At 35.0% G+C, this 18,118-nt stretch overlaps 2 protein-coding genes across 2 annotated transcripts; both read right to left on the bottom strand.

Annotated features, from left to right (window-relative positions):
- Window positions 1-1,154: 1,154 nt before the first annotated feature.
- Window positions 1,155-3,137, bottom strand: LOC145101498 (phenylacetaldehyde reductase-like). Its single transcript, XM_079038710.1, has 6 exons — window positions 2,870-3,137; window positions 2,350-2,519; window positions 2,048-2,239; window positions 1,812-1,977; window positions 1,506-1,692; window positions 1,155-1,394 (listed from the first exon to the last, which is right to left on the bottom strand). The coding sequence occupies exons 1-6, from the start codon at window positions 2,985-2,987 to the stop codon at window positions 1,247-1,249; spliced, it is 981 nt and encodes a 326-aa protein (XP_078894836.1). The 5' UTR covers window positions 2,988-3,137; the 3' UTR covers window positions 1,155-1,246.
- Window positions 3,138-6,482: 3,345 nt separating this feature from the next.
- Window positions 6,483-8,204, bottom strand: LOC145101496 (phenylacetaldehyde reductase-like). Its single transcript, XM_079038708.1, has 5 exons — window positions 7,972-8,204; window positions 7,379-7,746; window positions 7,142-7,307; window positions 6,863-7,049; window positions 6,483-6,776 (listed from the first exon to the last, which is right to left on the bottom strand). The coding sequence occupies exons 1-5, from the start codon at window positions 8,087-8,089 to the stop codon at window positions 6,629-6,631; spliced, it is 987 nt and encodes a 328-aa protein (XP_078894834.1). The 5' UTR covers window positions 8,090-8,204; the 3' UTR covers window positions 6,483-6,628.
- Between the last annotated feature and the right edge of the window lie 9,914 nt (window positions 8,205-18,118).

Raw genomic sequence — 18,118 nt, 5'->3', positions numbered from 1 at the left:
GTTATAACCAATGTGAGACTAACCCACTTGGTACATGCTTTCCATCTTAGATTGGAGGTCGATCGAGTTCTAATCCAGGCGTTGACAAATTCTACTAACTTGGCGATACGAATTTCTAATCACTAACCAACCCTTAAAAAAGGGTTAGGTTATGAAGTTATTAACTTTAATGTGTATGCACTACATTTGATGGCCATTCAGCGTAATTAATTGATTTTATAACCATTGAGATCAATATGATCAAATCCTGCATGATACGAACTAAAGACCGATAATAGGCAAAAATTAATCTACATGACCATTGTGATTAAAGTCCTTAGAGTCATAGGATTAGTAATCGAATCAAGAAAACTAATCAAGATAGGAACGGTAGATGACGAATTAAAACCCATTTCATTTATGAGAGCAATAATTGAAGGATGGAATCAAATCTAAGTGAAAACACATTTATTATTTGTTTCTAAATCCAATTTCCAGTTTTGCTTTATTTTAGATTGTTTGTTCAAGTGTTCATTGTTTTAGAATTAAAAACAACAACTTCCCCAACTTTAATTGCTGTCTTTTTAGTTTAAATAATAAACAGATTTTCTGAACTAAATCACACTTGTTCCCCTTGAATTCGACATTGTCTTACCAAAGCTATATTGCATACAATTAGGTACACTTGTCTAGTTGTGTAATAGTTTCTAACGTATTTCCTTCTATAAAATTGAGATTTGGTTTTACACATCAAGTTTTTAGCGTCATAATAAATTTATAAGGTCTAAATCCTAAACCCGTCAATCCGATATGAACTTGACAAGAGAATAAATTGATTGACACGATACGATATTGATAATTAAACGGGTCGGGCTAGGGTCAATCTACCTCAACCCTCAACCCGTTTAAGTTTCAAATCGAAACGAGCACGACACGACACGATTGGCACCTCTAGGTTAAAGTGTTATACAGTCAAGAAAGCTTTATGTATATAAAGATGTAGATTTTAAAACATCATACATACACGCCTAAACTGCAAATTTGGCAATGGTGTTGTGAATTTTGCATAATTAGGCGGCTTCCAAGTGTAACAAACCATGTGGTTTGGTTTTTTTGATAAATTGTGCAACAGGATCCTTGTATTTCATTTATAATAGAGATAAAAACAGTATAAGTGATTCAATAAATTTTTCATGTGATTGTTGCAACAATCTCAATAATACAGTTTACACGTACATAAAATAATCCATGAACATCATCTGGTGTTTTAGAAGCTTAGGAGCTTCCTCTCTTTTAGGCTTTCAACAGTGTCCTTGATGCTTACCTCAACCGTAGTAAACTTAACTCCTAAACTTTCCGCCCTTGTTCTTGATACAAAGAAAGGTGGTGTCCCTTCGTACTTGTTGTCTTTATACCTATCAAAGTTCAAATAAAAAAAGACAAGTAGTCCAGATTTAGCATTTTTTTTGGGTCCATATAAAGTTAAAATGAACCTAAAAATAGGTTATAAATAACTAAATACCTACCTTTCTGAATAGTCAAAGGCAGGATAGTTTTGGTTTATGATCTTCATGATCTCTGAAGAGTGATTTACATCTGCAACCATAATGTATCTTCCATTTGCTTTGGGGTTCTCAAATGCTAAAATATGAGCAATAGCAACATCTCTTACATCAACAAGTCTATAGATTCCATCTGGAAATACTTCCTTTCCTGCATATACATAACACATCATTCACACCTTAACAAATATAATCAAGATTTGAGTATGCAATAAGTTTAAATGAATCGATGAATCATGCATATGGATATTAGTTGTAGGAGACAATTACCAGCTTCAATTAAACCAATAAATCCCTTAGAAGTGATGTTGATAGTTGGTTGTAAGACAGGGCCAATGACAAACCCGGGATTTATAACCACCAACTCAAGACCGTTATTGTTAGAAAATTTTACTGCAGCATCCTCAGCTAGGGTCTTGGAAAGGGGATACCATAACTGTAAAATATAAAATAATATTTGATTAATAAAGATATGCGACCACACTAAGTTTTAGAAGCAATTATACCTCTTTTTGTTCACAAGTTTCCGGATCTGAAAACCAGGTTTCATCCACCACAGCACCAAACTCAGGAGGTTTTACGCCACATATAACTGCAGCTATGGAAGATGTCAAGATCACTCTTTTGAGAGATGGAATATTTGCAGCTGATTTAAGAACATTAAGTGTCCCCTTCACTGCAGGATCTAGTAATTGTGCCTAATGGAAATTAAGAAAGACAAAACAATCAGGAAATGTGCGTTTTCATATCATATTTGTGTTGATAACAAATGGGAAAGTTAATTAAGAGTAAAAGAAAGAAAACAAACCTTTGGGTCAGAAACAGAAAATATAACAGGAGAGGCTGTATGGAAGACACATTGACAACCATTAACAGCAGATTCGAAAGATCCTTCTTCAAGCAAGCTAGCTTCAAACAAAGAAAGCCTTTCCTTAGCTCCATCTAAAGCAAGTAGGTGTTGTGTCTTTTTAGGATCATCTGCACCACATTTCAATGGAACCAGTAGCTAATGCTATCAGAACAAATCAAACATAAAGGAATCTCAAGAATGAAAAAGGTCAACCAGTTAATGCGAAGTCGGATTGATCATATAACTTACTACGTAGACTTCAAATCAACAATCTGAATACCTCTTAACACTCGGTTTTGGTCAGAGGTCAACAATCTGACTCTGATTAATTATTCAATAAAGCTAGTATTTGGATTGGATTCGAACGCAGAAAATAGCATAAACAACGAATTTAATCCTTTAAGAGAGTAGAAATGTAGGTTCAGAGTATTTTGAAATGGTAGCTAATTAAAAGTCAACGTAGAAAGGAGAGGCTGACCGAGGGAGCGGATAGTAGCATGAACAGTGTAGCCACGTTGAAGCAAGAACTTGACTAGCCATGAAGCTATGAATCCCGAAGCTCCGGTAACACAGACTACCTTCCCTTCTCCTATCATCTCTCTGAAACCGGGGGAAACTGAGCTGATGGAGACTGAAAGAGTGACGCTTGTTAATTTTGTATATGGGAGAATCAATTGGATCGGGAATTAATGGCCAATGGGAGTGCCACCACCATTGACCATTAGCCCCACTTGTGCTTTGATGAAAAAAATACATGCCTCGTTGCTCGTTGTCCTATGAAAGAATCGATTATATGTAAATTACAGATTTGGTCCCTGTAGTTGGACTTCATCTGCAGTTTTGTGCCAAATTTTGAAAAGTTGTTGCGGATGCTCCTCATGGTTTCAAAATGTTACAAATTGGTCTTTTAGGCTTTGGATGTTACCGTCAGTGGCCATCCGTTAAGGCGTTAACCACATGTGAAATGACCGGTTTACCTATATTGTGCTGTTTTGACTTTTGTTATCTTATTTTTTATTTATTTTTTTTTTTCAATTTATTAACGACCACTGTTTCTATCAAATCTCATCAATAGGGCTGTTCACTAATTGGATAAAACCGAATTGTCCAATTAGACAATTTGGATTAGACTATTTGGTTCAGATATTCGGATTTTTGGATTGGTTTTCAACAAAACCGAATTATTATTTTGGATTTCGGATTAGTTTTGCTTTATAGAATATGAACCGAATAGTCCAAAAAAACCGAATAATTAGTTAATTAATTATTTATTTATAATATATATCTGTAGTTATTTATTAATTTTGTAATTTATTTTTTCAAATAGGTTCAATACGTTTCACCCAATAAAAAAAAACATTAATATGTATTTTCTCTCAAAAAATTTCTATCTATAAAATATTTAACTATAATATATCTTCTTAGTAGTTGTTTATAAATTTCAAATCACAACTAAATAAGTTGTTTTCGTTTATTGTGTAAAGTTGGATAATATTATAATTATATGTCGTTTTAAAATGTCTTGGTTTTTGAAAACCGAATTATAAAAACCGATCCAACTGAATTGTAATTGGATCGGATCGGATCGGATTGGATTTAAATATAGTTTGGACCATTTGGATCCATGTTTTGAGAACCGAAATCAATTTGGATTCACTTGATTGGATCGGATCAAACCGATTCATCCAAACGAACACCCCTACCCATCAATGTTCAATACTTTCTCTATTGAACGCTACCACAAAATTAAAATCAAATCAATAATGAGCAAATTCAAGACAAAACAAAAATACCTTCAAAATCATAAATAAGTTAATTCCAATTGCCAATCTACAATCATTTAATCAGGTCAAAATTTTTTTGTTGGTGGGCAAAATCAAGACTCATTTTAGCAATCAACTTACTTTCACTACTTATTTAGCTACTTTAGGTTGTTGTAGTCCATTAAGAAGAATCAAACTTTATCGAAGCTTGCATTGGATGTTGTTTTATTCAATTTCTTCATGCAAGAAATTCTAAAAAGAAGCTTCCCTAACGGGAATGGCAGGTGATTTTTTTTCTTTTCAGATGTAAATGGGACGGTAGTATTTTTATAAAGGGATATTAACTTGTAAGGGTAATTAATTTTAGATTTTCTACATACTTATCATTAAATATTTTGAATTGTTCAAAAAAATATCAATTATGACTGTATATAGTGGGTTTTGTCGGTTTCCGACCTTTTTTCTGGCCATACATGAGTTTCCCAGATAGGCATGAATTATGTGGTCATCTTCTCCATCCAAACATTATTTCTACTTCTAAATTTGAAAAACCTTGGGTTTGATTTCAACAACCAATTCTAGAAACACGATTCCAAAATACCTTAAATCTGAATAATCGATTTATGAATCTATAGTTTAGGGTTCGATTTCAGAGAAATTTGATGATGTTCTTCTCCCCTCGTGGTCTCACAATTTAGATTCAATTTCGGCTAGGGTTTGTTCAATGAACTAATGGCCAAAGACAACAACTTAGGGTTCGATTTTGGCTAGGCTTTGTCCGATGAACCGATGGCCAAAGAAGACGATTTAGGTTTTGTTTGATGAACTGAATATCAGAACTCCAAATCGAAAATCGGAACCCTAAATTTATTTTTATGTGTTCTTTAACTTGAATCGAGTCCGGAACAAATCGAATCTTTGAATTGAATTTTGTGTTTTCTTCACCCACTCTAAGTATTCTCTAACAAAATCCTTGAGCCTCATTTGGTGTTTCAGAATCACAGCGGGTCAATTCACTTGCCATCAAAATACCTATCAAAATATAAAGAAAAACAAATAATGCACATTTATATTATGTTTGGGCATACTAGCTAAAAAGCTAGTTGTTAGCTGAAAAACTGGTTGATATCTGAAAAACTAGTTGTTAAATAAAAAGCTAGTTGATAGCTGAAAAGCCAGCTGATAAAAAATGACATTTGGTAAAACTAGTTGAAAAGCTAGCTGAAAGATATAAAATTACATTAAAGGGCATTTAAGAGAATGTATTTCTATAATTAATTAAGGAGTATATTTGAAATTTTTTTAAAAAAGCTCCTAAAAAGTTAGAATAAGGCTATGTTTGGCGTACTAGCTGAAAAGCTAGCTGCTGGCTGAAAAGCTAGCTGATAGCCGAAAAGCTAGCTGTTAAATGAAAAGCTAGCTGTTAAATGAAAAGCTAGCTGATAGCTGTAAAGCTAGCTGATAAAAAATAACGTTTGGTAAAACTAGCTGAAATATATAAAATTATATAAAAGGACATGTAAGAGTATGTGTTTCTATAATTAATTAAGGGGTGTATTTGGAAAATTTTAAAAAAGCTCCTAAAAAGCTAGTCTAAGTAGTTTTTCAAAAAGCTAGTTATAAGCTACTTTTTGGCTTACCAAACACGACAACATAAAAAAGCTCGAAAAATAAGCTAGCTTATCAGCTAGCTGTGGCGCGCCAAACACAACCTAAGTAGCTTTTTAAAAAGCTAACTTATAAGTTACTTTTTGGTTTGCCAAAAACAACAACATAAAAAAACTCGAAAAATAAATTAGCTTATCAGCTAGCTGTGGGACGCCAAACACAGTCTTATAGTTAGAGAGTTAGAGTTAGATATCACCTTCACGAACAAGAAAATCAAATTTCAACCAAAGGCAAATAGATAAAGTGGTCAAACGACTGTCATGATTTTTTCAATAGAAGAAAAGATTATATCCTCTTTAATAAATGAAGGTATTTTTTGCCACATGTCATATTCTCCTTCATTTTGACACTTGTCATTTTGTGAGAATTTTAGAAATTTTATTTTCTACTTGTCATTTTTTAGGGATTTTCATTTTCTTAAAATAAAATTTCATAAAATTATAATGAGTTTTATAAAGAAATAAAATCATCCTATTAATTTCGTAATAAATCCTCATAAATACTTCAAATGATTTTTTTTTTTAATTTTCAAAAGATTATATTCTGTTATATAAAGTATTACATTATAAAATATTTCATATTTATATATTGATATTAAATTTTTATTTTTAATAAACCCGTGTAATACACGGGTCTCACACCTAGTATACCAAATAACTATTCAATCATAATCGTACAATTTTACTCGATAATTAACGTGACGTATCAATTTTGTCACATATTCTTTACAAACTTAGGGAGCACACCCTACGGCTTTCGTTTATAAAAAATCCAAGCCATTGTCTTCATGAACATCATCGTATGTTTTAGAAGCTCAGAAAGTTCTTCTCTTTCAGGCTTTCAACAGTGTCCTTAATGCTTACCTCCAACGGAGTAAATTCAACGCCTAAAATTTCCGCTTTTGCCCTTGATACAGTATAAGGTACAGGCTCACCACCATTTCCTTCTTTATACCTATGAAAATTTAAATAAAAAAACACAATAATTGGCCCTAAATAGATTGTTTATATGTATATTCATGCGATTAACTAGATACTTACCTTTCAGAATGGCCAAGAACAGGGTAATGTTTATTTAAAATCTTCATGATCTCAGAAGAGCGAGTCACAACCCCAACTACACAGTATCTACCATTCGCTTCAGGGTTCTCAAATGCTAAAATATGAGCATTAGCAACATCTCTCACATCAACAAGTCTATAAATTCCATCTGGAAATATTTCCTTTCCTACATATTATAAAGATTTGAGCATGCAATATGTTCAATAAATTAATTATACAGATCCGATGAATCGATTTTTAGTTGTAGGAGACAATTACCAGTTGCAATCAATCCCATAACCCACTCAGAAGTGGTGTTGAGAGTTGGCTGTAATATAGGACCAATGACAAACCCAGGATTTACAACCACCAAATCCAAACCTTTCTCTTTACAAAATGTCACACCAGCATCCTCACCCAGGGTCTTCGAAAGCGGATACCATAACTGTAAATTACAAGCTTTTTGATTAATTAATAACAAAATCAAAGTTTTAACACAATTATCTATATACATACCTTTTTCTGTTCACAAGTTTTTGGATCTGAAAACCATGTTTCATCCACCACAGCACCAAACTCCCGAGGTTCTACACGAAACATAACCGCACTCATGGAAGATGTCAAAACCACTCTTTTGAGAGATGAAACTTTTGCAGCTGATTTGAGAACATTAAGTGTTCCCTTCACTGCAGGATCTATGAGTTTTGCTTTTGGATCAGAAACTGAAACTGAAGGTATAACAGGAGATGCCATATGAAAGACACATTCGCAGCCATTAACTGCGGACTCGAAAGATCCTTCTTCAGTCAAGTTAGCTTCAAACAAAGATAGCCTTTCCTTAGCTCCATCAAGGGAAAGTAGGTGTTGTGTCTTCTTTGGATCATCTGCACCATATATGAATTAAAGGAACTGGTAGCGATTAGAGGAAAACAAAAACAAATCTCTGAGGATGAAAAAAAGTCAACCAGGTCAGTTTTTCTTTTGCAGCATATTTTGTTATTGATGAACAATCTGTGATTAATTACTTACATAATCAAACCTATTTACTGATATTGAATCGAACTCAGAGATGAAAAGTCAAAATTGGAAAGAAGGCCGGAGAGGCTGACCGAGGGAGCGGACGGTAGCATGAACGGTATAGCGACGCTGAAGCAAGAGCTTAACGAGCCATGAAGCTATGAATCCCGAAGCTCCTGTAACACAGACTACCTTCCCTTCTCCGGCCATTTCTCTGAAATCAAGGAGTTCTGTTGGAGCTCACCCAGCACAAGTTGGAGGCCTAAGGAGTTACTTTCTAATTTGTAAGGAAAATGACTTACATGTCTGAAACCGTTCAAAAAAACCTTTATTCATGTCTATTTATTCATGTCTATTCAAGAAAACCTAACAACAAAGTTCATCTCTTTCTAGCAAAACCCAATGAAATTTTCAAACCGTTTAAAAAATCTTAATTATGTTTTGTCTGTTCAAAAAATTTAAACATTTTGAATAAACAAAACATAATTGAGGTTTTTTGAACGGTTTTAAAACTTCGTTGGTTTTACAAGACATTTTTTCAATATGGTGACTTCCATAGAATTGAATAAAAATAGGACATAGTTGAGCTTGTTTAGACAAATGTTATGTTTATTGTATTTTCGAACAAACAAAACATGATTAGGGTTTTTTGAACGGTTTGGAAACTTCGTTGGACTCGTAAGTCATTTTTCCATCTTGTAAGTCAGACTCTCGGAGATTCAGTTGGATCACTACCCATCATTGACCCATTAGCCCAGTAGATAACTTTTGGTGCCCCCCCCCCCCCCCCCCCCCCTCTTTTTTTTTTTTTTTTGACAAAGAGGTACTTTTTGAACTAACGAGTTTTCGCCTTTAAGATTTTGACTTTGTTAAATTTGTTAAACCGAAAGGTGACATAAATGCGATATTATAAGACTTAAATTTTCATATTGAAAAATGTCAAAAAAGTACTATAAAGGAGAGATTTTAGACCAAAATCACACTCATAAATTGTTTGTGTCCAATTGTAAAATTGGAACAAAATTGTAAGATTTTGATATTGTTTTAATAGATTGATAAAAAGGTCAAATATACCAAGAGAATGGATATTTGTAAAGAATTTCCAATATGATGTAGTATGATATTCTTATGAATATGGATACAAAATCAACAAAAAAAGGTGTTCTTAAAGAATTTCCAGTATGTATAATTATGATACCATATTATATACATATTAATATGTGTTGCGATAATGAACAGTGCCAAGTATTGAGTAGGGTGGTTTCTGGCTTGGATTCATACGACTGATTTATGGTGCTTAGCGGTTGGTTTGGAACCAATTAGCCGAATTTGCTTCTAGACACCGCCTATCGTCTTCCACTTGATTTCTTTTACATACCGTTGTGCTTCCCACCGTCTTCCTCTTATCTCCATCTCTTCCCAAATTTGATTCATAGTTGGACAAAAACAGTGACATCAACACCAATAGAGAAGGATAGGCCGCCTCTACCTTTCAATGTCTTTAGTCGAGGTATTTTCAAAACAACCAACTCAAAGGATTTATTCAATCTTTTTCTCCTTTGAAGATCATAGAATCCCTACATGCCATCAAATGAAACCTCTGCTTTGGGTTCTAGAAATTCCAATAATCGAAACAGATGGGAGGTGGTGAGACCGGTGACAACAATGGTTGAACCTGCCAGAACGGTGGTTGAATGTTCGATATTTCATGTTTCATTATCTGATCCCTAATTTCTTTTCTTTTTTGATTTTGGAATCTACAAATGATGTCCACCGCCTCTCTCTCCGATCGTCAAACCATTTACCTTATTATGTGTCAAGCGCGCACACCCTTGTCATTTTCTCCAAACTTTCGCTCAAATTCTCGCCACTGTCATCACAGGAAACACTTCGATTAGGGTTTTCTCCATGTTTGTTTTCTTTTTAGTTTGTTCAAAATTTTGTTTCTTAAGTTGATTTCGTTTATTGGCTATGATATCAGACAACTCTATGTCATTCTCTATTTCTATGAGTGATTTGCATGTTTGAGGTTTCTTCTTATGCTCTACAAGTCTTTAGGATGAAACAAAGAATATGATGGTAATTGGAATCTATTCATAGGTATTCAAAAATGGTTTGAATTTGAATGAAACCACTATAACTAAGTAGTATTTTGGAAGTATAATATAAATCTCCACATAATATGAAAAGGCTTAGAACATTATATACTTCATCAATTGGATATATGTGTGGCAACTGCATGTCATGATGTACGTGAAGTGTGATGGTTATGACACTGGGTAAGAAAATCATCAATGTCTTTATCGGTATCAAAAGCTCCCAATTTAACTTGAATCTACAAAAAAAATTCTACTTTTATGAGTTTTAGATAATAGTTTCAGTTTATATATGTATTTCTCAAGTTTATATGCAAAAAATGATGTTTTCAACTATAACATCCTAAAAACCTAAGTTAAAGTTTTCATTTTAAAATAATATGACATCCATTTTCAATAAAGTTAAATTCAGGATAAATCATTTCTTCATAAACCATTATTCAGAAATTAGAGTTGTAATGAAGACAGTGCGGAATCTCATATCATAAAGCTATTGGTATGTGTGTATAGTCATGCCTTCGTAATCTGATAAGTACCTGGAAAATATTTAATCCACAACTATAAACATAAAACTTAGTGAGTTCCTCAAATATCTCATACATCACAACATATAACAACAACGTTGGAACTATCAGTAGTTTCGAATATCACAAACAACACAAAGTATAACAGCTACAATATAACAGTTATGGGTTCTTAGCAACCTTAGGAACTATCAGCAGTCCCAGTGGGCTAACAGCACACCATGTGGATTAACAGCACACCTCATGGGTTATTAGCAACCTTGGGGACTACTAGCAATCCCATGGACTTACAACAGCCCAAGAGTTATCAACAACTCAGTTCACATATAATAGCTATCAACAATTAAGACCCTGTCGGTCAACATTCACATGCTACCACACATGCAAGTATAGTGAGAGGACTCACCTTACGAATAACATCCACGAATATGATAACTCTCACACCCAGTGTAGATAATAGCAACAAGACACCTAAAAATTGTAAAGAGTACCCTCTCAGTCTACACTCCAAAACCCTTAGTTTAACCAAAAGTCAATCATGGTAAAAAAATTCAACAATGGTCAGCTTCAGCTAATGGTCACGTCGTGACCGAACCTGGACAAAACAAAGCAAAAAAACAGTCTCACGACGTGACATGCTATTCATCGGGTCGTGAGATCCATTCTAGACGGCTTTGAGCATTAAGATCTTAATCCATTAAGCCATTCCTTGAGACTTTCCAAAGGGTCTTCCTCAACCCTAAGGACTATAAAAATCACAACTTTTTAGTAATGCGTGTCCAATGCATGACTTGAGCACTAGCTAGCTCAAAATAAGGAGAATAAGGCCAAGATTCAAACTTGGAGTCCAAACCACCACCAATCCTTAGATCTTAGACATAAGCACAACAAAAGACCCAAAAGATCCATAAGGTTTCCAACTTTATGGATTCCATGCATTCTACTCAACCTATACATGGGGAAAAGAGGGTAAAACTTACATCTAGCATGCTTAAATGAGAAAGGCAAGAACTTGAGGACTTACCAAGGTCCAGGAGCAACACAAAATGGTGAGGATAAGACTTGCTTGCCAAAACAATACACCAAAGAAACCTTCTTCTTCATCAAAGAGCTAAAATCACCTAAATGAGCCCCAAAACCACCATAAAGAACTAGGGTGAGGATTTCTAAGGTTTAAATAAATAGAGACTGAGAAATAAACCCTAAAATCGAGTTTAGGGTGCTTAACTACGAAGAAAACCCTAAAAGATCATGGGCTTGGGCTGCAGCCTTCTTCATGCCGTGACCAGCTAAGTGTCACGTCGTGACCTGATTTGGCTCGTCATGTTGTGAACTTCATATGATCACGTCATGACCCATGACTTTTCCCAAAACCATGCCTATGACTTCTTAATTCCTCACACCGATCCAATCCAAGAAATGGGTTTACAATTCTCCCAACTTAAATTAAATTTCGTCCTCGAAATCTATACTTACCAATCATTCTACGATAGGCCTTCCTACGAATCCTTTCGAGAGATCTTCCAAGACCAATCACTTTTTTCTTGAGCCATTACCACATCGGATGCCCAAAACTATGACTAAAACCTAAAGATTTGCAAAACCGGCTTGTATGCCAAATCTGAGCGGAGACTCCCCCAATGTCAAAAATCATGCCCACTAACGGAGAATGAAAATAAACACATCACAATCAACCGATTCGAGAAGATTTGGCTCCCTCAAAAATAATGTTGTTGCCCATTTTGACGATCGGCTTGTGTGGAATAATAAGAACATCTTGAGATTTTATGATAAAATATGAAGAACACGAAAGAGATGAGTAATTTGATAATTTTACTAGAAAAGAGAGTAATAAAATATGACAATACAAGAACACTTGGTGGGAGAAATCCCACCACAATCTCTCTCAATATAGAACTACATTTTGGTGCATACTTACAATAATACATGACTATCTGTGACAACCCGAAATTTCTATCTTGTACAAGCCATTCAAATCAATCAATGTCAGACTTGTTTGCTATCTTTTAGCCTTGTTAAGGGTCTGTTTGAGTGTTCTAAACATAGTACCTTCAAGGATCGAGTGTTAGGAAGTATCGTATAGAGTTCAGTGTGCAACATACAAGCGGGAAACTCCATCATAAGGAGTTTACCGTCATAAACAAGAGTTTACGGCCGTAAACACCTCCTTGGCCGTGAACTCATCCCTTAAATAAGATATTCCTTCATCCTTCACCACTTCCCCCCCACCCATAAACTCAAGAACTCGGATTTTCTCTCAACAATCATCAAGTTTTCACCTTGATCTTCCAAAATGTAAGCAATCCTTCCATTTTATTTGTTGTTATCCTTCTTTATCTTGTATCACCCTTTGATTTCAACCATGAAGTTCATCTTTTTGGGTAGATCTTCAAGTCTTCTTCACTTTCACCAAGAACACATACTAGTTCTTGGACCGTGAACCCCCTCCCAAGCCTAAAAAACGTAGTATCTCTTCTATCTCCTAGTTAGGTTTGATAAACACTGGATTCCTAACCTTGAAACATCATAAATACATGAACATCAAGAGTTTATGGCCGTAAACCCTTGCATGGCCATAAACTCTTGTGTTGGTGCATGTTTTGGCCTCAAACTCATTTAAGTCCAAACCTAGGACCGTGAACACTTAGGGAATGCTTGTTAGGGCCATAAAACACCTCGTTTTCAAGTTCCCCCATGAGTGTACGTCTGTAAACTCCTTGACCGTACACTCCATGACCGCATACCACTTAAGCCATAAATATATTGGCCGTAAACTCCTCTGTGTGGCCGTAAACCCCTTAGATGCAATCCTTTGTGATTGTAACACTTCAATATAAGTGTTTCCTAGTCCCTAAGGTGGTTTCCTTGCATGATTAGTTGCTTATACACTAATTATATCCATATATGTGTCATTATATGCTTATTAGGATCCGTTTGTGCCCGAGATTTCACTTAGTACTCAGCATCCTCTTTCGATCTTATATTCGAACCACTCACTACAGGTGGGTTCATACCCCTAACATACCTTTTAAATGATTTTAAATGCTTTTATGGGGGGGGGGGGGGGAATACAAGTTGAAACATTATAGTTATTATATCAATCACACGTGATTAATAACTATCAAACATATGGATTTCTTATACATCAAAACTATGTTATCAAACAAACTATTTCAAACCCTTTTATCAAACTCTTTTATATGCTAAATTCTTTATCAAGCTCTTTTAAACTTATATATTGTCAAAACCATGTCTATTCAGATATAGTTATATAAATAAGATTGAAAGGACTTAGGACTGATAACTCGCTTTATTTCATGTTCCTTGTTTGGTTGTGGACTTAGGGTATCAGTTGTTTGTCCGAAGGTAGTTTGAATCTTAGTTATATATATTATATATATATATATATATATATATATCTGTGTAGATATAAAAGTGTCTTACATCACTTCAATGCCTTTAAGTATTCAAAGGTGAACAAACATACTCAGTGATACACACACCATCACTAGTAGACTATAATATGTATAGTTTAGGAGATTTACTATTCACTATTTCTAGTACAATGAAACATACAAGAGTCAGTTCAAACATACTATAATGAGAAATAGAAAGAACATACTATAATGAGAAACAAGGAGGAACATACTATACACTATATAAAGAGAACATAATATACACTATACAGATAGAGCATACTATACAAATACAGAACACTATAACATTAATGTGAGCCACTACTTCATGGCATGGCATCATACTGCTGTATCACGCTTTGTAACCAGAGTCTCCTGGAGGGAGAACGTGAATTTGTGTATAGATCTATACTATATTGACCATCCTACACCTTGCTGCTAGCTACAGTGGGACCTGCAGGTCTACGGGTGACGTATGTCATAACATTTAGACTTCTTCGAGCGTCGTGTTTACTAGTAGTCGATCAAGCATGGTTACAATCATATCACATTACACCTTAATTAACAATTGGTTTAAGGTAGTTAGTACAACAGTAGTTACTATATACAATACTACAATACTTTATTATTTTCACATTGTGATCTTCTCACATAAACGGTAATGTAAAACTATATTTTGGTAATGATAGTCATACTTGGGAAAAATGCATACTTTACAAACAAACAACATTCTGAACATTCGGGTCTTGGTAGAAGGCTACATTTCTAGTAGAAAATATAGGATTTTCTAGGTGATAAAAACATTTACTACAAACATTTACAACAACTTTTACAACAAACATTTACAAACATGTATAAACACTTTCTTATGCAAACATTTGACACTAAATACTTATGAACTCACCAGTTTAAATGCTAATCCTCTCTTTCAAAATAACTTGTACTCTCAGGTCACCAGTAGACAGGTACAGATGACAGGTTTTGAGAAGACGGAGCACTTCCAGACTCGTCTTTATTTTGGTTATTCATTTTTGGTGTCTTATTATTATTGCACAGAACACACTTGTATTGAATTATACTATTAATGCAATGGATGATGTTGTTGCTTGTTTACTATTATGCATTGTTATGATACTTTACATGACGTCCTCCACCCCAAATGTTTCCGCCAATTCGGTTTGGGGTGTGACACTATCTCCCTCTATTTATAGAGAGAGAGAGACCTTACAATACAATAAAGAGAATAAAATAACCTAACTTATCACTCATAATTTGTAGAGAATTTCCATGTTCCAACAATCTCTCCCTAAATGCTTACAAATGATGAATGATACAAATAAGTGATAAAAGGCTAAAATACATAGTAACCGACTAGCAAGTGTGGTAATGAAAATGAAACATAACAAGAACCAAATGCTAAAATGTCTCTGAAACTCTGAAGTGTTTGTGATCTCTGATTTTGGCCATGAATCTCTAGTCGGTAAAGGTCTTCGGCTTCAAGGTTATCACTCTCGAGACAGAAAAATAACATCCAATTCTTCAAACTCATCACAAGCCCAATGATCAAGTAGAAGACCCAATCAGAAAAACACTTTGTCTTCAAGAAGTCAGAAACATATCTAGTTCTCGAATCATAATACATCCAAAATTCTTCAAAAGAATAACCTGCTAAAAATATGAAGCATCCAAAAGTGAAGTCCGAATAATAAATAATGTGAGTCCGAAGACATGGTATAGTAATGCCAAAAATTTGATCGAAAGATCAAAAATAAGTGCCACATCACATCGCCAAAATAATCTTTGTCTTCAAAATATCGCAAACTCAAACTCGAGAAATCATAAGATCTGATCCGGATGCAAACACAAATGAGACATCCTGTGGTAGAGTCCGAATAATAAATAACCTGGATCCGAGAAACATCTAGTAATGCCAAAAATTTGATCTGTAAAGACCAAAAATCAATGCCACATCGCATTACTAAATAAATCATCTTCTTCAGAAGTCTCAAAAATCCAAACTCAAACAATCATAAGAACATATACGGATGATAACATAATATTCTCTCCCTATTTTTGATAACCAATGACCGGATATCAAAAATAAATAAATCATCTGGATGGAGAGTGTCGGATACCAAGAGCTTCGCATGCTCTCCCTAGATGTATGAAGGGTCTTAATAAAACACGAGAATAAGAGTAAAATAAATACTCTCCAGTCATCTGTAGACGGTTGATTCTATCACTGAAAGCAACAACGTTTTTGCGATGAAAACCACCACCTCACGATGGTGGTTTCCTTTGGTATTCTGCCCAACAACATGTCAACATGCTCACGAACGGCATACAGTGGAGGACGATGCACGAAAGGTGGCAATGGCTGCGCCTACAGCCGGCGTTGTAGGAAGCAACAACGGTTTGAAGGATAGCAGCGACACCCGAACGCGATAGCCCTCCGAGATGGCAACCAATGACCGAGCACATAAACAATCCATATGACAGCGACGCGAGCTGTAGTAGTGGCAGCAAATGAAGGAATATCTGTTGGCGGCCCTTGTCATCATCGGTAAAGAATAAAAGCAGTGCACCGTCTCGCCAGCATCAATGGGTTGCGGTGGTAGCTTCGGTGGTGGGAGACATGAGGTGGTGTGGCGCTGGAGGGGAGGTATAAGGGGGTGGTGGCGGCTGATTGCTTCCATTATGGTTAGGGTTCCCATAAGGGTTATGTACCCGTGTCCTACAAATTGTTGCCATAATGGCTGGAATGGCCCCTCAGTCTCCGCTTTCTTTCAAAGCAAGGCCAAATTTTACCCTTTTAACCCCGCCTTCTGAAAACCTTTCCAAATCAAGTCCAAAATGTTACCAATCAGCCCCTGCCTCCATAAATCCTTACATATTAAGTCCCAATAATACCAAACACCCCCTGACTTCTAAAATCCTTTGCGAAACAAGTCCCAAAATTACATTTTAATCCCCAAATAATCCAAATTATTACATTCGGCTCCCCAAAACCAACAATCTACTAAATAATATGGATTTAGTGCGACTATTCGTTCATCAATTTTATCTATTTATTTCTTAAATAAACAGAATGTTACATGTGTTGTTGATGATAATGGTTTATATGAAATGGAAAAATGTTCTAGAAGATGCTGCATAGTGGAATATGATTAGTTGTCACCATTCATGGGCCTACGGGCCAATGGGCTTAGCCCATTAAGGTTTTAAGTTTGATCCCTCAAGTATAAATAGGGATGCATTCAGAGTCATTTGAAGTGTCTTCAGTCTTATATTTTGTATCCTTAGTGAGTAGGACAAATCTCTGGTGAATTTTAATGGCAAAATGTCATAAAAACCCTTAAGTTTTTCAGGATTTGCGGTTTTACCCTTTGACAAAATTTTGGTTCATTTATACCGTAAACTTGTAAAATAAATTTTGGTTTTGCCCTTTTTACAGGTTAAGCCGGTAACTTGTATAGCTGGCAAGCCACATGGATGATGAGTTGGAAGGACTTGGTGATGTGTCAGTCGTGTTTGACATGGCAGAGAGTTGCTTTATTCCTTAATTATAAAACTGATAAGGAAAATTGGGTGGTGAGTGGAGTCAAACCCAACACCACCAACTCATAAAGCAAGGAAGATACCACTGAGCTGCATCACTTTTTGCAGGTAGATTATTGTGACGCCCGGCTCGATCTTGTACTTAAGGCCAATACAATCCTTAATGATAACTACTTATATTCCATAATGTTAATGCACACCAAAATTGTTGTAAATTTTAAATGAGAAATGAAATTTTAGGGGTGTACTTGATATGAAAAATTGGGCGTTACAATATTAAAGCTTCTAAACACTCTCAATAACATCATAATCAATCTATAGGTTTGATCAATTCAACCATTCTAACCAATCTAACAATTTCACCATTTAAGCTCAAAGCCAAATCTAAGGGACAATCATTACCTTTAGGGGAAGAGGATGTTAATCCTTACAACCCACCATCTCTAACTTGTAATTACCCGGTTTTTACAAAGAAAATTTTCATTTTTGAATAAACAAACACATTTCCAATATCAAGAAATCCAGTTATAATTGTTTTCAAATCATAAGTCAAATACAACTTTTATTCCAAACATCAGAGTGTCCCATGAAAATGCCTGAGAAAGAGTGCACGTCGCGCCATCA

This window comes from Lactuca serriola, chromosome 4 (assembly GCF_051521515.1).
Source record: "Lactuca serriola cultivar US96UC23 chromosome 4, Lser_US96UC23_V15, whole genome shotgun sequence".
Lineage (NCBI taxonomy): Eukaryota > Viridiplantae > Streptophyta > Magnoliopsida > Asterales > Asteraceae > Lactuca > Lactuca serriola.
Note: the sequence above shows the minus strand (reverse complement) of the source record. Positions and strands in the feature narration are given on the sequence as shown.